The sequence below is a fragment of the Ammospiza nelsoni genome, chromosome 22 (genome assembly GCF_027579445.1).
Source record: "Ammospiza nelsoni isolate bAmmNel1 chromosome 22, bAmmNel1.pri, whole genome shotgun sequence".
In the NCBI taxonomy this organism is placed as follows: Eukaryota; Metazoa; Chordata; class Aves; order Passeriformes; family Passerellidae; genus Ammospiza; species Ammospiza nelsoni.
Window position 1 is genome coordinate 7266259 of NC_080654.1, and position 24884 is coordinate 7291142.

At 52.1% G+C, this 24884-nt stretch overlaps 1 protein-coding gene across 2 annotated transcripts in view; it reads right to left on the bottom strand.

Annotated features, from left to right (window-relative positions):
- Window positions 1-3475: 3475 nt before the first annotated feature.
- Window positions 3476-24884, bottom strand: part of EPHB2 (EPH receptor B2) — a 133490-nt gene continuing 112081 nt past the window's right edge. Inside the window, exons 7-16 of one of the 2 annotated variants that reach the window (XM_059487315.1) lie at window positions 20184-20346; window positions 19513-19621; window positions 19313-19377; window positions 17138-17260; window positions 15720-15967; window positions 14863-15078; window positions 12102-12251; window positions 7819-8012; window positions 6885-7040; window positions 3476-3858 (exon numbers count right to left, since the gene is read on the bottom strand). In XM_059487315.1, the coding sequence (XP_059343298.1) occupies window positions 3750-3858; window positions 6885-7040; window positions 7819-8012; window positions 12102-12251; window positions 14863-15078; window positions 15720-15967; window positions 17138-17260; window positions 19313-19377; window positions 19513-19621; window positions 20184-20346 (1533 nt within the window). In that variant the 3' untranslated portion in view covers window positions 3476-3749. Of the gene's footprint in view, window positions 3859-6884; window positions 7041-7818; window positions 8013-12101; window positions 12252-14862; window positions 15079-15719; window positions 15968-17137; window positions 17261-19312; window positions 19381-19512; window positions 19622-20183; window positions 20347-24884 lie in introns of both variants that reach the window. The other variant, XM_059487314.1, reaches the window with a different exon arrangement.

Here is a 24884-nt window from a genome sequence, read left to right on the forward strand (position 1 = left end):
AATGTGAAAATTGCAACAAGCTGCCTGAAAATCTCCATGTGATGATTTTTGTTACGTACCCACACATGCACACATGCACATGCACAACAGCATTTCACAGTGTCAATGTTAGCAAATGCCTTTTCCCCTTGGAACGTGCCCAGTTTTCCATCAGACTCCCATTTGGTAGCAGTACATTGGAGACCCATGAAATAAAAATGTCATTGTCACTCCAGTGCTCTGCCCTCACTCTGCAGCATGTGCCAGAGGCGTTTACAACCACAGCACTTGACAGGAACTCGGTTCCTTGTGCTCCCAGGAGAGCTGAAGGATGCAGAAAACTGCAGTGTTTTCTGGACCATGCCTGTTTTAGCCCAGCTCTCCATTAGTCCTACACAGCCAAACACAGATGTCACAGCTGTGTCTGGTACACACAGATGGGAAGGTGTTACTTTTAGTACCACCACCACCACCACCACGTGATTTTTGGTCAGAAGAAGAGACAAGGATGTGCTTTGTCCTGCAGATGGCTGCCACAGCTCTGGGGCTGTGGCACTGGGACCTGTCCTTCACAGTGGGCTGGGTCTGGCAGGTAGATGTGTCTGAAGCAGCCAGCGAGGAGATTCAGTGCATTGAGACAAAATGTCTCCAAGTGAAGAAGACCTGAAGTGCCCTTCCAAGGCCTGGGCGGCTCTGCAGGGATGCTGCCTGGGCATTGCTCCTCCTTGGTGTCTGCAGGAGTGGAGGGGGTGGCAGAAAACGGTCAGGAATTGTCTGGGGAGGACAAGTGAGGAGCACCACGTGCTCCTTGCACACGGCTGCCCCACAGGAATCTGCTGGTGGGTTTTGTGGGCAGAGCTCTCCTGGCAGAGCTCTGGGGCACGAGGTCACTCCTGGCTGTGCTGGACACTGGCACAGCACCATCCTGCCCTCACCCTGCACTGCCATCAGAGAGCTTCACATGCCTTTGGGGCAGGGACAACTGCTCCTTGTCAAAGCACAGCAGCCGCAGACACCAGGGGAGGCTCCCACACCACACTGGGACTGGGCACACCTGGGAGCTCCTGGTTTCCCTGTGTGCCCTCTGCAAACACTTCCTGTGGTTTAGTCAACTCCAGTGATTTTTTATGTCCTTTCAAAGCTGAGCCCATCACCTGACCAGGAGCAAGTGCATCCCTTTGGATACACAGGCTAAACCAGGCTGGATTTGGGGCAGAGCTGCCCCTCCAGGTACCCCCTGCACAGCCCATGCCTACAGCCCACTGCCCCTCTCTCCACGCCACTCTGTGCCACCTGCCAGCCATGCAGGGAGATGCTGGGGCTGTGCCAGGGGCTGCCCTGTGGGCACTGAGCTCAGGACAGGACCCTGGCACCCAGCACACACCTCCTGCCAGGTTCCCATCACCACAGGCAAGCCCAGAGCTGCAAAGCCAGGGCTGGCCTGGATGCAAACATCAACACAACACTGCACTAGAGATTTTGGATTAACAGGGGCTGGAGGGACAACTGAAAAGCCCCTGGGTTGGAGCACCTAACCCTGGGGCAAGGCAAGAGCTCAGGAGAGAAGTCTCACTTGCAGGGACTGCTCTGATGCCACTCACAAGGGCTCTGGTGTTGGATCTGCTCTGGCAGCAGAAAATGCTAGAAGTATTTAATAAAGGGCCTCATATTTTACAAGCAGTCTGGGGAGATGATGTCTGGCCACAGAGGTCTAGACAGCTTGGGATTTTCATCCACAGCAGACATACTTCCTCTTGGATACATCTCCTGGAAAACACAGCCAGGCAGCTCCCAGTGAACGTGCCTTCAACACTCACTGCTGCCAAAAACAAGAGGAGGAGCCCAGGAACCACATGGCCATGGCAGACAAGGGCTGTGAACACCAGTCCTGAGGCCATGGCCAGGAGATGGGTGGGAAAATGCCATGTGTGGAATGCTTCAAAGGATGCACGGTGGTGTTGGGCACAGAGAACAACCCCATTCTCATCTGCACCTCCCTGCACTCAGCTGGTGGCATTCACACACCCCAAAGACCTGGTCAGTAACTAAGGAATTTTTTTTGTTATTTACAAACCCATTCATTGATTGTTCAACTTCACCCACAGCATTTTGCCTCTGGAGAGCAGGGATTGGAGGTTTTTCTGTCCCAGGCTCTCTGTGACGTGAGGGGCTGAGCCTGAAGCTGCATCACCCAAGTAAGGGACAGGGTCCCCAAGGCACAGAGCCCACCTGCACAGCCTGGCACCTGCAGGGACCCATCCCCACATGGACATAACACAATCCCCTCTCCGAAATGCTGTGCCACGAGCTCCTCTGAGAGGGCTGGGCTTGCCCTGCCTTTCCCATGCACCAATCCAATATCTTCCTCAGCAGCCAGACACTTCCAAAGGGCTCTAAAGCCACCTGTGGAGTCATCATTCCCTCACAAAACCCCTCCACCCTCCCACACTTCCCTCCCAAGCCCCCTGTGATGCTGCTCACCCCCGAGTTGAGCTGGTGGCCATTTCACTTTGGCAAACACCTGGAACCCCAAGAGCCACAAACATCTGTCGTGCCACGACCAGTTGGAAAGACAAATAAGCAAACGGGAGGAAATGTGCATATAAAAAACCTTTTTCTCCTGGCATATGGTCAATAAGCTGCAATTTTTCCTTCCACAGGGAAGGGATTTAAGTTCTTGGATGATATGATGCTTGGAGATGTCATTTCTTTTTCATTAAAAAAAACCAAACCCCCAACCAACCGAAAATTTCCAACCCCAAACTCACAAACTGATGTTAACAAAACAATGTAAAAGGACAAATCTCCCAACAGTGACAACTGAAAAATAAAGGTACACGTCAGCATTTGTAATCAAAAACTACTACATACTGTACTTGGGAAGTCTTCTGGGAAAAGATCATTGGCATCTAGAAAGGATATCACTAAAGTCTTGAGCAATGATATGTATGAGACACGATGCCATTGGAGGGTGGATGGACGGACCCTTAGGAAACTGTCACTCACAAAACTGTTCCATGACAAGAGAAAATAAGAGATGTAAAAAGGATTGGTTTTCCCCATCCCCACCCCCCCAGGCGTTACAGATTCCTTCTCATTTGTTGGAAACAGCCTCCTCTAGTCTTAGTTTATTTGTTGTGGTTTTGTTTTGTTTTGTTTTTTTAAAAAAAAAAAGTCTTCAGCTTTTGAAGGAGTCCATCAGTTTCTGAGATGCACTTGGTTTCACAGCACCAAAGAGCTTCAGCTCTCCCCCTCTGATCTGCTCACAGGGGCTCTGGGGAAGGGCCTGGCTCACAGCATTCCCAGAGCCATGGGAGGAAGAGATGTGCTTCTCGTGGCCTTTCCTTGCATTCCTCTTCCTGGAGAAGTCCCACTGCTCCAGAGGTGCCTGGGTCCAGCTGCAGCAGCCTTGTGCAAGAGGAAACATGAAGCTGCTCTTTTCTCTTCCTTTGGAGACTCCCATTGGTCTTGGAGCCCTTTTCAAGAATGCAATTGCTTTATTATTATTTAAAAATATTTTGTAGTTTGTTTGTTTTTTTTCAAAATAGTTGTCTTTTTTTTTTTTTTGTTCCCTTTTTCCATTGCTTAAATTCTAGAAGCTCTTGGCAACTTCTCATTGTTGAGGACAGGGTATTCCCTCCTGCTGCCGTGATCCTCAGAGCAGCTGCCTGTCTCAGGTCCATGCAGAACACTCAGGAACTGGAGCTTGGACACACAGGGGCAAAGGGGAGCAGGGCCTCGAGGAGGAGGAGTGGGAGGACAGGCAGCCATCAAACCTCCACAGACTGGATTTGGTTCATCTGTGCTCTCATCACCTGGATACTGTTCAAAATTTTCTTCTGGTGTCCTGCTAAAGTGACCCCGACTCGCAGAATGTCCCTTTGAGAGGAAAGGAAACAAAAACAAATATCAGGAGGTATTTTCTCAAAGCAGAACAAGATCATAGATGGTATTTAAAATTATTTTTAAGGTCCCTTTCAACCTAAACCATTCTGGAATTCTGTGATTCTATGATTCCCTGACTCTATGAGTCCATGAGAATGGTATTTAGAGAGCTGAAGTATCCACAGATTTCTTTCATGAACGCAACAAACAGATGCAAACCTTGTGAAATCTCTACTCTTTCACTTTTTCCTGCTTATTGTCCCATCTTTGCACTTTCTACCTATCTGCAGCACCCTCAGAGTCCTGAACTTCAACAGAGTGTGAAACGAAATGCCACAGGCTCTGCTCTCTGCTTGTGAGTCAATTTGTCTTAAATTTTTTACCCATCTACTGTTTTGCATTTTGGATTTTCTCTCATTTTGTGACACACTAACCTGTTTTTTTCTAGCCCTGGAGACACAGGACAGGGATGTGCTGCCCCTCCTTAGTGTAGATCTGACCCCCATATGCAGATGATGCTGTTCTTGATGCTTTTCCTTTGAGCTGATAAGACCATGAAGTGATCAATTTTTGCACTTATCCTTTTGTTAAATCATGGTGATCTCATTTTTGGACAGCTTCTATTTTTTATAGATTTGGACATCTGAGAGAAATCAAAGTCATGCCGAGAGCATGAGTGTGGCACTAAATTGGTCCTGTCTGTGTCTCCAGCTGAGTTTGCTCTCATCTCCCCCTTGGCAAATAAACCTCAGTCATGAAATCTTCAGATCTTCTTCTTCCCATCAGGGGATGGGAGGCTACATGACCCAAACCTGACTTGAAGGAATTTCAGGTGCCTTTTGTCCTTGAGTGCTAGGAACAGACATTTAAGGGGAAGAGTGGCAAAATCTTTGTCATGTTTAGAGTGGAGGTTATTGGGCAAAGAAGGGTAAAGGACAGCTCCAAAGGGTGGAAAAAATTCTTCACTCATGTCTGTAAACCAGAATAAGACTGTAGCTCTGCACAGCCCAGTGATTCCAAGCCTTCTGCCCTGGACATTAAATATTTGATTGGATATTGGGTAGGAATTCTTTGCTCAGAGGGTGGTGAGGCCCTGTCTCAGGTTGCCCAGAGAAGCTGTGGCTGGCCCTTCCCTGGAAGTGCCCAAGGCCAGGCTGGATGGGGTTTGGAGCAAGCTGGGACACTGGAAAGTGTCTTAAAGCCATGGCTTTAAGAGGAGCTTTAAGGTCCCTTCCAACTCAAATGGTTCTGTGACTCTTGAAAGATAATTGGGTGTCCCAGGTGTCCCAGCCTGCAGACAAACCAGTGAGGTCAGTGTTGAGACCATGTGGATTTGGGGAACTGAGTCAGTTTTCAGGAAACATTCACACTTTGCTGGCTCTCCAAATCTGGATAAACCAGCAGCTCCACTGACATTCCTATCAGCTTCTGCAAAGGCCAGAGAACATCAGGGAGGGGTGTCAAGTCCTGTTACACCACAATTTTCCAAGGAAAAAGGACTGTCCTCTCTATTGTACATTCAGCCAAGCAGGTGAGCAATGTGGAATGGAAGTTTGCCAAAATCAGTGGGACATGAGCTGAGGATGCCCTTGGAATTGTGGTGAAGTCTCTTGGAGAGGACTTGAGGGACATGGTGAGGGAGTGGGAGAATTGGCATTTAAGGGACACTGAGGATGTCTGTGAAAGAACAGCCAGCATAGCTGGACTGTCTGCATCCTGCCTGCTGTCAGATATTGCAAAGAGCAGGACCCAGGCAGGGGTGGGTTGTGGTCTGATACCTCTGTTTGATCAAAGTTCTTCCCTACCCTTCAGATTTTGTGGACTCTCTTTCTGTTGTATAAACCCAGCCAATACTGTGACAAAATCATCCCCAGGGCCTTGAGATTGCACCACAGATGTCCCCAAACAGTCAGAACTGCCATGGGAACTTCCCAGCAGCAAACAAGAACAAAAAGTCAGAGAAAGTCACAGTGGCTGTTTGAGTGAATGGATTCTGACTCACTGGTAGATCTAAGCATTTGGATTTAAGCACAAATCCAAAAACCTCCCTGGCCACCAGGCTCAGAGACATTGCAGCCCTTACAGATGGCTCTAATGCTTGGCCCTTTCTGAGGGCTTCTAGAGATACCTGCAGCCAGCCACAAATCTTTCAGCAGAGGCATCAAAGTCCCAGCCAGCCCCAAGGGATTTCAAAACCCTCCAGAAGTGGGATTTCAGCTGTCTGATTTCTCTGAAGAACTTGCTAAGGATCAGGTGCTGATTGTCACTTGTCAATTGTCACTGCAGGATAACTTCTGTAGATGCAGGACATTTTAGTGGATGCAGCACAGAATGAAACCACTCCCCACAAGGGGATCTTATCGAGGTGTGTGAGGAGATGTGCTGGAGGCTGGAGCCAGGCTCTGCTCCATGTGGCAGAGCAACAGGAGGAGAGGCAATGGGAAAAAATGAATACCCAGGAAGATCCACCAGAATATGAGGAAGAACTTCTTTACTGTCGGGGTGGAACAGACTTCCCAGAGAGGGTGTGAAATCTCTTTCCACAGAAGTAATCCTGAATGAGGAGCTCTAGAAGCTGAGCAGGAAGGTTGGACTGGATGACCTCCAGTGGTTCCTTTCAACTGTAACCACTCAGTAATTCTGCCTTTCTTAAGCAGGACTTTGCACCATGCTTGTCTCCATCAATACATCAGCCATCCAAGAGGAGTGCAGAGGTCAGAGGTGCTCTGGAGAATTGTCTGATGCCAGCCTGAAATCTCAGTTTGTCCCATGAAGGGGTTTGGACACCCTTGGCAGGGGTGTTCATTTCCACAGAGTGGTAGTGGGGAGAGGAATTCTGCAGGTGCAGAGTGACAGACACATGGTCTGGAGACTGAATAGATTAGAAGTGGTTCCACAAAACAACAATTCTATAAAAATATAACTACATCATATGAAAATAAAATCTAATTCAATACCAATTGTTGCAAAACTGCTGGGACTTTTCCTTGTGCTTTGGGACTCAAAGCCTGGGCACTTACTCTACAGTCATCTGAGATACTACATCAAAGGTGGTGAAACCAGCACTGGCAAAGCTCTCCTTGTACTGGCTCATCTTGATGGCATCCAGCCATTCATCCACAGTGTTGAAGCTGGTGTAATCCGGGATTGTGCGGTCAAGGAGGGGGAGGTTCATCCTGAAACACAGAAATGGGCAGTGACAGCCAAGCACAACTGTTCCTGACCCTCCAGCAGCTGAGGCACAGCATCAGCATCACTCACAGTGCAGACACTGCCCTGTAGTGTGGAATTCCACCCAGAAATCAATGTTCTGCCAGGGAAGGACTGTGCAGAGCATCAGGGAAGCCCTTCTGGATCAGTTCCTGCAGCAGAGGCAGGAGCCATCAGAGATGATGGGATGCAGCTTTGAATCCTGGCTGCTCACGGGGAGAAAGATCATTCTTGTACAGGGGCAGTGCTTCCCACAAGCTGGTGCAACCTACCCAGCCCAGGGAAACTCCACATTGCGTCAGGGGCTTTATCTGCTCCCAATGCAGTGGGACTGGGATACCAGAACAATCCCACCACCCCAGCACCCCCATGTACATGAAACCAAGGTGCTCCTCTGTGTGCAGAGTGCACTGTCCAAGAGCCCACCAGAGCTGCCCAAGGAGAGGAACCTTGACATCTGTATTCCTGTTCACGCCCCAAGGGTCCAAGGCCAGCTTGGATGGGGCTTGCAGCAACCTGGGATAGTGGAAGCTGAGCCTGCCCATGGCAGGGGTTGAATGAGGTGGGCTTTAAGGTCTCTTCTACCCCAAACTGTGTGATTCTAGGATCTTTTAATGCTCTCCCTATACAGGATCAAACACAGGCCAAGCTCTAAAGTAGCTCCTGAGAGGTGCAGGAATGGTGCCACCAGGACCCAGAGGACACCAGACCTGTTCAGAGGAGCCAAAGGACAGAGACACATACCCAGAGGAGAGAGGTGCCATGGCTTTCAGGCTGTTTGGATTTCGGATCATTTTATCCAAGGTGTTGACAATTTGCCCAAATTTTGGCCTGTGGTTCCGATCCTTCTGCCAGCAGTCCAGCATCAGCTGGTGAAGGGCATTTGGGCAGTCCATGGGTGGTGGCAGCCGATAGTCCTGCTCAATGGCATTTATCACCTGCAGGAAGAGACAGAGGCATCAGTACAGCTGTGATAAAACCTATTTAATTCATAATGTGCCTTTTCTTGGACCCTGAGGGTGACCGACATGACTGATCCTGCAGCCTGTGCTCACTGCTGCCTTCCCATTTTTGCTCAGCCCTCCAGCCTGGGTGGCTGATTGTCAGGAGCAGTCTCCTGATCTGGGGAAAGGAGCACCCCTGTTGTCCTGACAGGATGTGTGATCCCACAGCTGCAGGCAGGGCAGTCAGAGATGGGATCATGCTTTCCTTGGACACAGCACAACAGCTTGCTGGGAAAACATCTTCATCCAAAGAAGGGGGTGAGTTACAGACAGGGAGCCTGTTTCTGTGTTTTCCATCCCCCAGTGGCGTTTTGTGCTCCTGACACAAACCAGCTCGTCCAGGTGACAGGGCTGTGCCAGGCGTGGGTGGCTCAGTCAGCAGAAACTGCTGGATCATTCTGCAGGCCTGTGCAAGTGCAAAACAGCACAGGGAGGACTCAGACCCCAGCCAGCACAGCCAGCCAAGGAGAACTCATTGCAGTGTGCACAGAAGAGCTGCAGCACACCTTGCCAAAGCTACATTGCACCTCCAGGCACATCCAAAAAGGCTTTGGTCAATCCTTACTGCTCCACAGAGTCTGGGAAAAAGTCTGGTCTTGCAATGTCCATAAGGGCTTGAGCAAGGGCTGGAGGATCTTCTGGAATAGAACAAGGGCTGGAGAATCTTCTTCAAGGGGAACTCCACCTCCCTGCCACTCTGCCAGTCTGCAGCCCTCAATCCTCTCCTGGGTGACAAACGAGGATGAAGCTGCTCCACTTCTTCCAGGAATATCTGTTCCTCTGACAGGGGCATGCACAGGCAGGATTCTCCTGCCTCCTTGGCCATGCACAGCACAGGCACTGAAGGATGAGCAGAAGGAGCCTTGAACACCAGAGATGGGCGCGTGCATGGCAACAAAACCCAGAAGGACAAAAACCAGAACTGAGGGTACTGCAGAAATCAGGAGCAGATCTCAAATTTACAAAGTCTCCATGGGAATGATGGACAAGGGAAGGAAGAGTGCCAGAACCTCCCTCAGGGATCCTGAGGAAGAACCTCCATGCCTCCATGCTATTCTCACCATGGGATCAAGGCTGCCATGGCTTTGTCCAGCCATGTCTTGCACAATTCCAAAGAGAGATCTTCCTGGTGGGATTCCCTAGGGCTGTGCCCCCATCCTGGGGAAGTCTAGACATACTCGTGCTGGTGGGCACATTGTTGAGTAGGGAGGCTACACAGAGAAAATTAAGGATACTGGGAATGGGAACGGGAGAGAAGCAGGGAAGAGCTGGTGGCTGATCCATGCCAAACAATCCAGAGTGTGAGATGGGCATCTGGCAGGGCTTGAGGTGGCCTGTGGCTCCAGGCAGAGAATGGACTGGGACGTGCTGCAGGCACTGCTGTGTGTGGCCAAGGTGCTGGGCAGGCTGACCTGAGACACGGGGCTGGCACTGCTGCTGCCAAAATTTGCCAGATGGAAGAGCCCTCCCCCAGTTCTGCTGCCCTGGCTGAACATGGTGGTGGCCCCATGGGGCCTGTGAAGGTCCGACCAGAGGTAACTCCTTTACAAATCAGTGACAGGAGGGTGGAGCTGGGGAGTGCTGGTCTCTTCTCCCAGAAAACAAATAGCAGGACTAGAGTAAATGGCCTAAAGTTGTACCAGGGAAAGTTTGGATTTGACAGGAGGGAAAGGGTTGTCAAGCATTGAAACAGGCTGTGCAGGGAAATGGAGTCACCATCCCTGGAAGGCTTCAAAAGGTGTGTGGATGTGGCACTTGGGGACATGTTTAGGGTGAACACAGCTACCTTGATGGCTGGACCCAATGATCTCAGAGCCTTTTCCAGCCTCAAGGATTCCATGGCTACTGATGTGCTTTGTGCAGCTCAGGGAACCTCCCAAGGGCTGCTGAGCCCCAGCCCAGCTCTGTGGATTCAGGTCTGCCCCGGCCAATGCCAGGGGAGGCACAGGGTGGGCACCAAGCACTCCTCTCTGTTCCCAGCGAGTCCTGCTGCCATCAGCCTCATGCAGAGGCAGCCCCAGCTCTCTCCATGTCCTCCCCAGCCGCCACCCCAGGCGCTCACACCCCAGGGTCAGGAGGGTAATCTGCCCTCAATATCCGCCACGCTCCTCCACAGCAGGACCAGCTGTGCTTAAGTGGTGACAGCTTTGGGGCACCGTGTCCTGCGGCACGGAAAGGGAGCAGGGGCTGGGGACAGCGACGCGCAGCAGGAGGTGCCCGGGATGGCAGAGCTGTGCCATCCACAGCACAGTGAGCAGTGCCAGGGACAGGCACAGCTTTGCCATCCCCAGGGCAGTGAGCAGTTCTAGGGACAGGCACAGTTCTGCCATCCCCAGCACAGCAAGTGGTGCCAGGGACAGGCACAGCTCTGCCATCCACAGCACAGTAAGCAGTGCCAGGGACAGGCACAGCTCTGCCATCCCCAGGGGGGCAGGAGGTGTCAGGGGACAGGCAGAGCTCTGCCATCCCCAGGGCAGCAGGAGGTGCCAGGGACAGGCACAGCTCTGCCATCCCCAGCACAGTGAGTGGTGCTGCCGCAGCAGTGCAGCCGTGGCAGGGGAAACCTCCAAGGGAAGAGCTCCCAGAGAAGGACAAGGGACAGGAAAGGTACAAAACATCTGGTGCAGGACATGCTTGAAACTAAGGTGACAACAATGGCTTAGCAGGAAGGGAATTGTCCTTGGTGAGAAAGGCAGACCCCTAAGTCCCATCCCTCTACCTCCAAGAACTGATGGAAACATTTTCCTGGTGTAGCAGAGGCTGTGAACAGCCAAAAGTTCTAAAGCATCATCCCCCTGCTCCAGACTTAGGAATTCACATTAATAAATTTCCCACCAGGCATTAGGGAGGAAATATCCCCACTCTGGAGAAACCTGATGTGGCACAGATGGAGATCTATTGAGATGGAAAAGGTCTGACAGGAGCAGGGACAGGAGTCAGGGAGGAGAGAGGAGGGACAGGGAGCTTGGCTCTCACTCTCTCCCTGTAAGGCAAGACCTTAGGAGCCCACAGCATGGTGGAGAAGAAGTGCATGTCTGAAAGCTTCCAAGGGACTCCCCAGAGCTGCTCTGAGACACACTGGAAGCCAGGCAGATACTGCAAGAGCCAGGACAAGCTTTCTGCATTCCCTAGGTCCACCCAGGACCTTGGTGTTACATCCTGAGTATTCATGATGTGAGGAAGGGCAGCTGTTCTGAGAGACAGAGTTAAAAGTGGCCTTCTGACACACACATGCAGGTGCAGCATCCTCACAGCACTCAATGCCACTGGCCAGATGGGCTTTGAGCCCCAGGTACCACACCAAGACGACCAGGGAGCATGGAAATGGCATTCTGTGCTGAGGGCAGGGACTGCAGCCAGGGGCCATCCTTGCAGGAAAAACATCCCTGGAGCAAGGAGTGCATGTAACTGTTTGACCTGAATTAGAGCAGAGGAATGAAATATTTAAAACTGAGCATGTTATGAAGTACCTTATGCTTTTGCTTTCTAGCTGTGTCTAAGTTACTTGTGGTTCTTAACAGACCACAGTGCAAGCTTCCCATGGGAGATTTAATGACCATCTAGCAGATGTCCTTAACCATGGCAGAGGGTTGGAAGGAGATGATCTTTAAAGGTCTCTTCCAACCCAAGCCATTGCGTGGCTTTTTAACAGACTTTCCTGGAGTGTCTGTGATCCCAGCAGATGAAGCTCTGCTCCACAGGCTCTCAGCTCAGGAACATCTCCTTTTTCATCCACCTGCTCCTTCCCTTCCTCAGCACCTGCCAACACCCCTGGGGTGCTCCCCTTAACCCTGTGCAGTGGGTGCTGTGCCATCCTCAATCTCTGCCACAGCAGCACCACGGGGCCAGAATAAATCCCAAAATTATTCCCATTATTGCTTCCAAAGGTGTTGACCTTGCATACATCTGCCACAACAGAGAAGGCTCTGGACATGCCACAGGCTGGGACAGGCTGTGGACATGCTTTGGCCTTGCAATGCTCCCCACTGCAGTGTTCCTGCCCCTGGTTCCCCAAGAACTCACATCCTGGTTGGTCATGTCCCAGTAGGGCCGCTCTCCATAGGACATCACCTCCCACATGACAATTCCATAGCTCCACACGTCACTGGCTGAGGTGAACTTTCGGTACTGGATGGCCTCAGGTGCCGTCCATCGGATCGGGATCTTCCCACCCTGCAGGGCAAAAACAGCATGGTAACAGAGAGAGCAGATGCAAAATAAAAATAGCAGTGTCCACGATATTTCCCTGGGATATTCTAGTAAAATCCCAGAAGGAAGGAAGCACAGGACTGTCTGTCCCTCAGGGTGGATGTGGATTGTCCAGCCACGCTGGAAGCCTTCAAGATGATGATGATTCTCCCCATTTGGTGACCTGTCCCAACACCCTACTGAGGAAGGAGCTTTTCCTGTTGCTCACCTTGAACGTCCCCAGCCATGTTTTTGTCTATGACCCCTTTATTGCATCATCTGGTGCCACTGCAAAGAGTTTGGCTCTGTCTCTTCATTACTGCCCTGAAGGTCACTCAGCCTTCCTGTCACCACCTTAACCAAGGCCAGCTCCTTCCCCTGCCTCCTGCTCCTGCACGGCAAAATGCCCAAGTGCTAAGAGGGTCTTCGGCAGAAAGTGAATGGCCAGGAATGTAAAAAACCAAACTGATCTCCCTCTATCCTTTTGCTGTCACTTGGCTACATGCAGAGCAGAATAAAGGGAATTAGAACACCTTCCTCTTCAGCCATCTACAGCTTCCACTCTTTGAAGTCAGCAAGAGACCATTTCTGGCCTGAGTCCTGGTGTCCCAGTCTGTCTGCAGATCTACACCTGATCCAGCAGGTTCTGATCCTTCAGCATGGGCAGGGGGGTCACTGGTGGGAAATGGGATAAGTCTGGGTGGGCACTGGGGTCTCTGTCATCCAGCTTGGAGCAATCAGATTCTCCACTCCCTCTGAGGAGTTAAGCACAGGAGTAGCACACACAAATGGGGACACAGGGATTGAAGGCTCTGCTTAAGCCCTTCCTGCCTCCTGATTTTCTACCAGGGGCTTTGGACTTGAGCCATTCACTCAAGGGACCTTCTGAAGGGAAAATCTTCCCCTGTGCTGAAAAAATAAGCAGAAGTATCTGTGTTTTGTGGCTGTGGGAAGATTAAAAAACATTATATTTTGTCAATGAACAACTGCCATGTCTTATTAAGGGTCTCTCAGGACTTCATAAGACTCAGCCCCAGTTCATGCCAGAATAATGAAAAAAGATAATGTTTCTTAATCTTTTCACAGCCACAAAACTCAGACAAAATATTGTTTTCCACAAAAGGGGAAGACAAAGCAATCCATACGAAACAGGATGTCCTCTCCATCAGGCAGACTCCTGACAGAACTCCTGGCAAGCAGTGGATTTTAAAAATGGCTAAAAAGAAGTCCTGAAGTAGAAACTTGACTTTGGAGGATTCTTGTGGGAACTGACCGTGGGGTCTGACCTGGAGCTTCACCACTCCAAAGACTTTCCTAAGGTCCACCATGAACCTCCCAGGCCAGAACTTGTGACTTCTGCTCACCCATGGACACAGGGTCACTGGGAGAATGATGACAAAAACCATTTTGCAGAGGAAGATACTTCTGATACAGTAGGTGCACATAATCTGTCATTAGGGATAATAAATATCCTGCTACAGTGCCTACAGTTTAAGGAGAATAAATCAGGGATGATGAATTTATTATTAGAGAGAAAAGCTACAGGCATAACACCGGGGATAGAGAACAGCAGTAAACACCATGTATTTAGTTAACAAAGGGAAATTTAATTGGCTGTAAGGGATATATGAAAAATAAATGTTATTAGTGTTTGCAAAAACCATTGATGGCTGAGTTGATGTCTGAAGCTACACGGATGAGAATAAACCCACACATTTTTAGGTGTTTGTTAGGTATTTAGCTACTGATAAAATTTACTAAGAGCTATGCCAGACATCTCATCACTGCCAGCTTGAAAAGACCCAGGAGAGGTGATTTCCTACAGGTCATGCCCCAGCCCTATCAACACTGATTTCCAAGGATTCCTGACGTGGGCATTGATCCTGATGCACCGTGCAGAGCATTTCTGTGTGGTGTTTATGAGAACTCCTGGCTGAGCTCTCCCTGAGCAAAACCAAATAATCCTCTGGTCCTGGGGCACCTTCTGCAGCCTGACATGAGCCACAAGTTCTTGGTGGCACTTGTGTCTACGGCACCAAGGTGTTCCTGGGAAGTTGTTACATGAACATGAAGTCACTTTTAGGAGTGTTTTTCTGTTTAAATTGGATACTCTCTGGAAGATCAGTATCTAGTATCTGGCACCCACCCACACTTCCTACACTTTCAGTCTATCCTTCTTGGGGCTGAGCCAGTGAGATGACATGAGGAAGGGCAGCAGGGCAGCATGACTGGACAATGATGGTAAGAAACTCAGACTTGCTGCCCTGGCAACAAATCTGTCAGGGCAGATCACATCTCAAAGGATCCCAGGTGGATCATATGGGGAGGTGCAGAGCATGATCCCAACCAAGGGCTCTTCAGGGACACGTGTGTGTTTGCAGACATGTTCGGAGGAAGGCTCAACAGGAATGACAGGAATGACAGGATCTTGCAAGGGAAAATCTTCTTCAGTTTATTTCACTGCTCTTTCTCATCTGGGACGTTTCCACTGCTGACACCCTGGAAAAGTGCTCCCTGCTGTCAGGGGGAGGTCCCTCCTTCCCTCTCCCACTCCTTCCTGCACCCCTGGCCCTCCCTGGCTGAGGAGCAGCATTACCAGAGCACTGGTGTAGGTGGGGTCGGAGGTGTCGTCCTCCAGGAAGCGGGAGAGGCCGAAGTCAGACACCTTGCACACCAGGTTGCTGTTGACCAGGATGTTGCGGGCAGCCAGGTCCCGGTGCACGTAGTTCATGTCCGCCAGGTACTTCATGCCCGCGGCGATGCCCCGCAGCATCCCCACCAGCTGGATCACCGTGAACTGCCCGTCGTTTTGCTGAGGGACACACGGACACGGGTCACAGGAGCGGATTCACAGCCCAGGGAAAAGCCAGGAGCCTCTTTCCACACCCATGGCAGGATAAGCCATGAGTACATTCCCTCCCAGGGAGGGTGGGGAGTGCAGAGCTCACAGGGGTTGGGAGTCACCTCACACATCCCAAGGGCACCACTACGGCAGCTGCTGTCACCTCAAAATGCACCCACCCTGCACAGCAGAGCTCAGAAGGGACAATCTATTCCCATTGACCAGGTTACTTCCCTTCAACAGAGTCAATTACCCACTTCAAACCCAGAACTAAAACTATTTAGACAGAGCAGCTGGAGGTGAGGTCCTGCTGGGTTAAAGCTGTGTTAGACTGTCCCTCCACGGGTGTCCATGTGTCCATGGTTCGGTCTGGACGTGCACCTGTGGGCAGGCAGGCACAGCCTCTCGCTGGGATGAGTGGACAGACACATAAGAAATGACAGCCCTGGTGCTGTCACCCCCAGCTCTCTGCACAGACCTCTGCACAATGCAGCAGCTGCCCCAGTGACAGGGAAGGGCAGGCTGGGAAGGCCACTGCAAAGGGAACCTTCCCCCCAAATCCCCTCTGTGCTAGCACAGCCTCTAAAGCTGCACACTGCCAGATCTCATACCCGCAGGAAGGAGTCCAGTGAGCCATTCTCCATGAACTCAGTGATGATCATGACTGGAGAGCTCTTGGTGACCACCCCCTCCAGGTGGATGACGTTGGGGTGGTCGAACTGCCCCATGATGCTGGCCTCACTCAGGAAGTCCCGTCTCTGCTTCTCCGTGTAGCCAGACTTGAGGGTCTTGATGGCCACAAAGATCTCCCTTTTGCCTGGAAGCTTGAGATGCCCACTGCACACCTCACCAAACTCCCCTGTGAACACAAGTAAGGCCTATGAGCCTTCTCCACCTCTGCTATGCCCCTGAGGGACCCTTGGCCCCAGCTGTGTCTGCCCTGTCTGTCCCTGAGCCGAGCATCCATCCCTGTCCCTGAGCTGAGCATCCATCCCCTGACCTGAGCAAAGCACCCACCCCTGATCCTGAGCCAAGCACCCATCCCTGATCCTGAGCTGAGCACCCACCCCTGATCCTGAACCAAGCACCCATCCCTGATCCTGAGCTGAGCACCCACCCCAGACCCTGAGCCAAGCACCCATCCCTGATCCTGAGCTGAGCACCCACCCCTGCCCCTGAGCTGAGCATCCATCCCCTGACCTGAGCAAAGCACCCACCCCTGATCCTGAACCAAGCACCCATCCCTGATCCTGAGCTGAGCACTCACCCCAGACTCTGAGCTGAGCGCCCACCCCAGACCCTGAGCCAAGCACCCATCCCTGATCCTGAGCCTAGCACCCACCCCTGTCCCTGAGCTGAGCGCCCACCCCCAGACCCTGAGCTGAGCACCCACCCCTGCCCCTGAGCTGAGCACCCATCCCTGATCCTGAGCTGAGCACCCACCCCCAGACCCTGAGCTGAGCACCCATCCCAGATCCTGAGCTGAGCACCCACCCTCAGACCCTGAGCCAAGCACCCACCCCTGTCCCTGTGCTGAGCACCCACTCCCTGATCCTGAGCTGAGCACCCACCCTCAGACCCTGAGCTGAGCACCCATCCCAGATCCTGAGCTGAGCACCCATCCCTGTCCCTGAGCTGAGCACCCACCCCAGACCCTGAGCCAAGCACCCATCCCAGATCCTGAGCTGAGCACCCACCCTCAGACCCTGAGCTGAGCACCCACCCCTGCCCCTGATCTGAGCACCCACCCCTTATCCCTGAGCTGAGCACCCACCCCCTGACCCACGTTCCCTCCCTCTCCACCCCTCCAGCTGCACTCATCCATGAGGAGCACTGCCTGTGGGCTCATGGGAACTGATGGTCTTGATTCTCCTGCACTGGACTCCCCTGCTCCTTTAGTGCAGCCTGGGGCTAAGTAAGGTCTTAGTGGCATCAGTCCTAGTGGCATCAGGCTAAACCCTCCCAAATGCTGGCACCATGAAGGAGCCTGTGCTGCTGAGGGCCAGCCAGCCACTCCCAGGTCACCTACCTGCCCCAATCACCTGCTCAATTTTGACACAAGAGATATCGATTTCTTTTGCAAATTCCCTGACAGCCTCATTGGGATCTTCGTAGGTGAAAGGATCGATATAAATCTTCATCCCCGGAGTCACTGCAGAAAGGTGAGGGAGAGAGTCAGACAGATGGATGCAACTGGAATGGTTGGCATCAAGGCAAAGAGAAAACAGTTTGAGTGACAGTCTTTTACCTCAGCAAGTTGCATAAACAAGGCACGAAGCAGACAGAGAGAAACAGTTTGAGAAACAACATGCAGATCCATGTTTCACAAGACTGTTAAAACTGATTTTCATGAACACTGGCCCACAGGTCATTGTTGGAGCAGTAAGGAGCCACATCATGAGGCTGGACTAAAAACTGCAGACTCCTCCATGGGATCTGTGACCCTTCCAGGAGCTGTGCAAGCAGAAGGGACAGTCCAGTCTGCCCTGTTCTCCTGACTGGCACTCCTGCCCAAGGCTGGGTTTGCTCTTGGGAGCCCCAAGAGAAGTAGTGGGATACCCTAGGAAAATCACAAAAGACAGGTTCCTCTTGCTAGGCCCAGCAGGGGACACAGTGACACGCCATGGGACCTGGTGAGGCTGGACTGCTGCTGCCACACCCCAGCCACCTGCACTGTGGGACAGCCCTCACCTGTGCTTCTCCCCTTTGTGTACTCATCTTCTGGCCCCTGGCTCACTCCAACATGGGCTATTTGGAGAGCAGAGCTCACAGTTCCCTAAATAAGGAGCCCCACAGAGCACCAGACTGACTCCAGCTCCAGGATGCTGGTTGTATTCAGGGGATTCTGCACGGTTCACAGGCTCCCTGGGCCTTGGCAATTTGCTGCAGTGTCTGCACAGCAATCACTGCTGGGGACTGAGCAGGGACTGAGCCCTGGCCAGGTGTGTTGGGTGAGGAAGGGGCTAAAAGGCAGCCAGGCTGTATCAGCTCTGCTGCATCCTGGGGCACCAGGCCTGTTCCAAGTGGTGCAGGCACAGTGATTAAACCCATCCCAGCCTGGAGCTGTCACATCCCACACCAGGCCTGGGGAGAATGTGTGAATGTGTGTTTGCAGCCCAGACTGACAAACAACTGAGAGCTACATTTACATAATGTCTCCTGAAAAGTGTCGTTTTTCCTGGTAAGTGATAGCGAGGCAGCCAGCACAGGCTGCTGGGCCACAGGGCTGCAGCTCTGCCTTTTGGGACATGTTTCCCAGGTAAAAGATGGAGCAACAGTGAGTCCTGAGTGGAAACACTGCTGGTGTTTTCCAGGCTTTGAGCAAGGCCTGGATTTGTACAGGAATAAGGTATTAAAAGGGTAGAAATCCTGAAGCTGCAAGTAGAACACGAGGAAAATCACAACTGAGATTGGAATAAAGCAAAATTAGAGCAACAGGTCTTCAGTGAGGGGGGAGAAAGGAATTTCAGGGATATGAAGGCAGGGGTTAATCATAGAATCATGGAATGGTTTGGGTTGAAAGGAATCTTAAATGACCTCATCTCTTCCCCCCCCTGCCATGGGCAGGGACACCTGCCACTATCCCAGGTTGCTCCAAGCCCTGTCCAACCTGGCCCTGGACACTTCCAGGGATGGGGGAAGAAGGATGCACTGGGGTGAGGCAGGGTGTGCAGTGAGGCTGAGCAGGAAAGCTGGATGTGAGGGAGTGCCTTGCACAGGGATGTTGGAAGAGGGAGGCTACAAGAGAGGGCATGTTAGGTATTGTATTATATACCTAAACATAGATATATCTCCTATCTACTGGGAATCTGGGAGCACTGGGATGGGCTCTGGCTAAGGTCTGTGGGTTCCTGCAGGGGGACAGGGACAGGTCAGGGAGGGGTGTCACTGCTGCCCAGGAGATGGGCAAAGCTCAGGAGCTGGAGAAGCAAGACATGCTGTGGTGGCAGACACTGCAGCACAGAAGACAGTGATGCTTCAGGGGGTGTTGGTTGTCACCGAGGTCTGGAGGACACGCCCAGGCACCTGACAGCGTGCAGAGCTGAGAGCAGGGCAGGGATCAGGGGCAGGAGGGATCTGGAGCTGCCCTGCCCACACACACACGCCCACCCTGCCCAGAGCCCTCCCCAAGCCCCGAGTGAACAGGAGCACGAACCGAGCAGCGAGCGGCCCCCCAGGGCCGGGGGGGGCCCCCGGTACGTACTGTGGCCACTGGTGTAGTGCTGCAGCTTGTCCGTGTACTCCGAGTCAGCCCGCTCGAAGCCCCGTCTTCTGGAAGGGAAGGGAGACCTGAGCACAGCATGGGCCCCTCGGGGCTGGGGCTGCGCTGTGGGGACACCTGTGTCCCCTCCCTGCCATGCCCTGTCCCCAGTGCCCCGCCCTGGGTGCCTCAGGCTGCCCTACCTGCTGCACACGATGCCGATGACCACCACGGCGATGAGGAACACCAGCCCCGCCGCCGAGGAGCCGATGATGAGCGGCAGCTTCTCCTGCACGCTGGTCTGGTACTCGGCTGGCACAGGGCAAAGGGAACAGGTTACTGTGCCATCCCCCACCAGGTCATTGAGGTCAGAGCCCTGAGCACGGGCCATGTTTGATTCCTGGTATGGCTTTGGTCTTGGACAGCCGGGACTCCCCTCTGGCTGTGGGATGTGTCCCAGAAGGAAGGGTGGATGGAGCTATTCCTTTCGGGAGGAAGGTTTAGTCCTGTGGACGTGTGCTGTGCCTTGTCCTTGGCACCAGGGCCTGAAAACTGGCTTGGTCTGTTTTATTTAGCAGCACAAATTTAGAAAAGTAAGACATGGCTCTGTGTTTGTCATCAGCAGCTGTGCAGGTAGAAAACATAAATTTTGCTTCCTCTACATCCAGCTGAGCAGACATATCCCCACAACAGAAAGGCTGGGCAGAAACTGGGGCCTTCCCTGCATGGAACAAGCACCAGGCCTCTCTCTGGGTCTTGAATGTGGTTTCTCAACACACCCTTAAAGGGACTGACAGCAAGGGGACTGGCTGCTTGTCTATCTTCACATCTCTCTAGACCCTGAGTCACCTTTACAGAGCAGCTGCAGACTCACCTTCAGTCATGGTCTGGAAATACATCTTCCCACTGTAGCGGCCGTAGCCGGCCACGGTGCGCGCCCGCACCTGGAACACGTAGATGGTGCCAGCCTTGAGGTTCTGCACTGCCACAGTGTTGGTGGGGCTCTTCACTGTGGTCGAGTTCAACTCACTCAGATCCTGCCAAGAAAAAACAAATCCATCATCAGAAGAACCAGTCCAGAATCAGGCATTGTGCTTCTGGAAGGAGGAAGGGCAGGAGACCAGGGTGGAGAGACCACCAGGGTCTGAACAAAGAGGTGCTTCCTCCTGTCAGGGAGACACAGACTCAGGGATGTGAGTATGGATATCCCTGAGCTATTCACCACCTCTCAGGAAGGGCTCTAGAGAAGACAGGAGCTACGAAACTCATGTTGCTTCTCTAAGCCTTGAGGTCAATGGAGACTGTAAGGTGGGAACTTCTTCCCTCTTCTGTGCTTTTCTCTTAGCACTTTCCTCCTCCCTCTACCCCTCCTGCTGTGCCTTAGCCAGCCTCAGCACAGTCCACCTGCTCTTCCCCAACTCCCATCTCCCTTTGCCAGGAGGTAAAGCCCACCTGAACTCTGGGTTTTGGACCTCAAGAGAAGTTCTGCTTGCACCCCACTGCCCAGAGCCTGCTTCTCCAGGGGCCATGGCCAAGTTTCCAAGGCTGGGGACCCCAAGAGCACATTTCAAAGTGATAATGAGACTGCAACATAACTTTTGTTCTGCCCCTTGTCTCCAGTTTTCTAGCTGAGGACTGGATGGACAGGATTTCCTCACACAAGGGAACAGATAGTCTCTGTCCCCCAAGGACATGGAGTCAACAGAGGATGATGACAGAGGGTCCTGAACATGGCCAGAGACAGTAGCTGGGAGCCTGGCTGCCATGAAGTCCCAAAAGTCAGAGCAAAACAGCAATGCCAACAGCACAATGCTTCTGGAAAACAAAGAGCTCTTAGGAAAGCCCAGCTGTGAGCAAGCACTGAGAAAAGGAGGTGCAGGCACAGATTTTGGAATCCAGTGGCTGTAGTGACACTGAAGGTGCTCATCCATCCTGGCTGCCCTGGCAGATCACCAGATGCAACAGAGCAGTGGCAGCTCAAAATCTGAGCTGGCAAGTTCCCAGAGAGTCCCTGACTTCAAGTCACTGCACAGGACACCCCTGCACCCTCAGTGAGGAGAGGTCACCTTGTGAGACTCTGACAGGGACTGGCAGAAAGTGAGACATGAGGTTTGGGGAACTCCCTAAGTGTGACTGAGGGTGTGACCAAGGGACTGACCTCTGTCCCAGCTCTGAAATGACATGGAGATGGAGATAGATGCATGGAGACATTTCTGCTTTTCCCATGGGAACAAGAGATCAGTGTGAAACTTGCAGAAAAGAGAAAGCACCTCTAACCAACTTCTGCAATAAAGTGCTGATGGACAGAGGGTAATGAAGGGGCAATCAGGCAGAAGGAAGATCCCACAGAATCATTAAGGTCAGAAAATTCCTTCAAAATCATCAAGTCCAACCTTTGATTGATGCCCACCTGTCACCAGCCCAGAGCAGTGAGTGCCATGTCCAGTATTTCCTGGACACCTCTGACGTGGGGGTTCCACAACCTCCTTGGGCAGCCCCTTCTAATGTCTGAGCACCCCTTCCATGAAGAAATTCTTCCTGCTGTCCAACCTGAACCACCCCTGGCACACCTTGAGACTATGTCCTCTTGTCCTGTTGCTTTTTCCCCAGAGGAAGAGACTGACACCCACCTGGCTGTACCTTCCTGTCAGGGATTTTGTGGTCATAGAATCATGGAACAGCTTCAGTTGGAAGGGGAACTTAAAGTTCATCCAGTTCCACCCCCTGCCACAGGCAGGGACACCCTCTACTAGACAAAGTGTCCAACCTGACCTTGGACACTTCCAGGGATCCAGGGGCAACCACAGCTTCTTTGTGCAGCCTGTGCCAGGGCCTCCCCACACCATCCAAGCTGGCCTTGAATGGAGTGAATTTTGTGTCTCAAGCTGTTAGTTGGGCAGTGCTTTGGTGTGGTTGGTGGTAAGAGAGGGGTCTGTCAGGAATGTGTTTCTTCAAGTGTGTGGCCAAACCCAAGGAGTGGAGATGCTGATGGCAGGGAGTGCAGGGGAGCTCTGTGTTACATGTAGGGGCATGGAGGAATATGACAAGGGGGAATGGCTTTAGGCTGAAAGAGAGCAGGGCTAGATGAGATATAGGGGAGAAATTTCTCTCTGTGATGAAGCTCTGGCACAGGGTGTCCAGAGCAGCTGTGGCTGCCCCTGGATCCCTGGCAGTGCCCAAGGCCAGGCTGGATGGGGCTTGGAGCAGCCTGGGACAGTGGGAGCTGTCCCTGCCATGGCAAGGGTGGAATGAGATGGGCTTTGAGTCCCTTCCAGCCCAGCCATCCTATGATTCTGTGAAACACCTGGGAGATCTCCACTATTAACACTGTTCAGGAACACTTTTCCCTTCTAAAAACTACAGTATCTGTTTTATGCATCTGGACTTGGTGCTGAAGGTTCCTGATTGTCACTGGGGTCTCTGGTAATTAGACTGATGGCAGTGAAAAGCTCAAGTTCAGATACATACACCCCAAGGAAAGATGAGCACACAGAAAACCCATGGCCTCGTTTGTCTGATCAGGCTCAGCACTCCCTTGGACCTTTCCCAGGTGGTTGAGGAGAGAAATAGGTCAGGAAATGTTTACAGTTTTAGAGCTCAAGGGCTTGGATGAATCCTCCCAGGCCCTTGGAGGGCACTAACAACACAGTTGTTTAAAAATCATTTGTCCACCTCTTTTGGAGAACCTTATCCCTGCTCCTGGAGGACTTTAAATGGAATGTAATGGCCAAGCCTACAAGGTGGTTGATGCATGGGAAATTGCTGTCTGCCTGGCTGAGGAAGGTGTGCTTGTGATGTGCTCTCCTATAAACCCAGACCACAAGGAAAAACCATTTACACCTCTCCACCCTCCCTTATCAAACCTGTTCTTCCTCCTTGGCATCACCTCTCCAGAACCTGCACATTCACCTCAAACACTTCTCCCTTTCACCTCTCTGGGCTCCACTAGCCAAGTGCATCCCAGGTGATTGAAAGCCCAAGTCCAAGCAGACGTTTGTGGTGTTTGGGGGCTTTTCCCCTGCTGATATTCTTTTGAGTTTGGACATTCTAATTCAAAATAACACACTGGTTTGATTTTGAGTCTTTATCTGATTCTCCCTCCCACGAGCCAAACTGAAGCAAAAACCAAACTCTGATCAATAAAGAAAGAGTCTCTTGAAACATGGGTAGGCTGCGAGACACCCAAAGGATTTACAAAAATTGCTTCTAAAAAGTCGCATTTAAAAAAAAAGAAAATTGAAAGTGAAAAAGCCAAGAAAAAAATGTCAACTGACAGAATTTGGCAGAGTTCCTATGAGCCTGCACAGTGACATCTGCCATGGCCCTGGGGGCAAACACAGCAGGACACCAGGGCCTGGTGCCAAACCATCACACAGCTGCAGTTCGGGATGCCCACGTGTGGGAGCACGGCCCTGCCAGCCACCCTGGCATCCCCAGCACCTGGACTCTCATAGGGATCCACCCCTTGTGGGGGCAGCCCAAGAAGATTTGTGCCCCCAGCCAGGTATCCCATCAAGTGGGACAAGGAGAAATGGCCTCAAGTTGTGCCAAGGGAAGTGCAAGCTAGATATGAGGAAACATTTCTTCATTAAAAGAGTTTTCAGGCATTGGCACAGGCTGCCCAGGGCAGTGGTGGAGTCCCCATGCCTGGAAGTGCTCAAAAAACGAGATGCTGCACTTGGCAACGTAGCTTGGTGAAGGTTGGGCTGACTGATCTTGGAGGGCTTTTCCAACTTTAATTATCATCTGAGTGTTTGAACGCCTGTCCCAACCCAGTCCTGGATAGTGCCCAGTCCCAGTGTGGCCCTGGGCAGGGACTGGGACTGCAGGCAGGCTATGCCAGGGCTCCCTGGCAGGGTTTCCTCTCCATGTCCTTGAACTCCCAATTTTCTTGGGACAGAGACCCCTCCAAGAGTTTGGGCAGCACTGGCTGAAGGGGCAGCCCCACCTCAGGAGAGATGAGAAACACCAGGCAGCAGCTTTGGCTCCAGGCTCGGGGATTGTGGTGTCCTGCACTGCAGGACAGACTCTGAAGAGTCAGACAATCACAGAAACCCAGGATTGGGTTGGAAGGGACCTTACAGACCATCTTTTTCCAACCCCCTGACATGGGCAGGGATGTCCCCTGAGTCAGCCTGGCAGCAGCACCTCCAGCATCTGTGGGCCAAGCCCTGGGGACATCCTGTCCTGGGGTGCTGGGCTCTGACCAGAAGCTCCTGGGCACCAGGAGAGCTCTGCTTCTACCTCCACTTCCACATCCACCTTCACAGGTCCTCTCCCCCACCCTTCATGTCCCAGCCAGCCCATGCCCCTACTCCAGCACTGGCTGGAGACATCAAAGGGCTCCTTTGCCTCTAACGTCTTGCACTGGTGACCAAATTGGGCTGTATGTCTTCAAACAATTACAGAATGGGTGACTTTGAGCATCATCAAACCAAATCATTTTGCATAATGAGGAGGGCTAATTGTTCTTTGCTGTGTCTGACTGCAGTGGGTCTCCAGTTCCCACACTCCAGGATGAGTTTGGCAACTTTGGATGAAAACTGCTACACCCTTTCTAAATGAAGACAACACA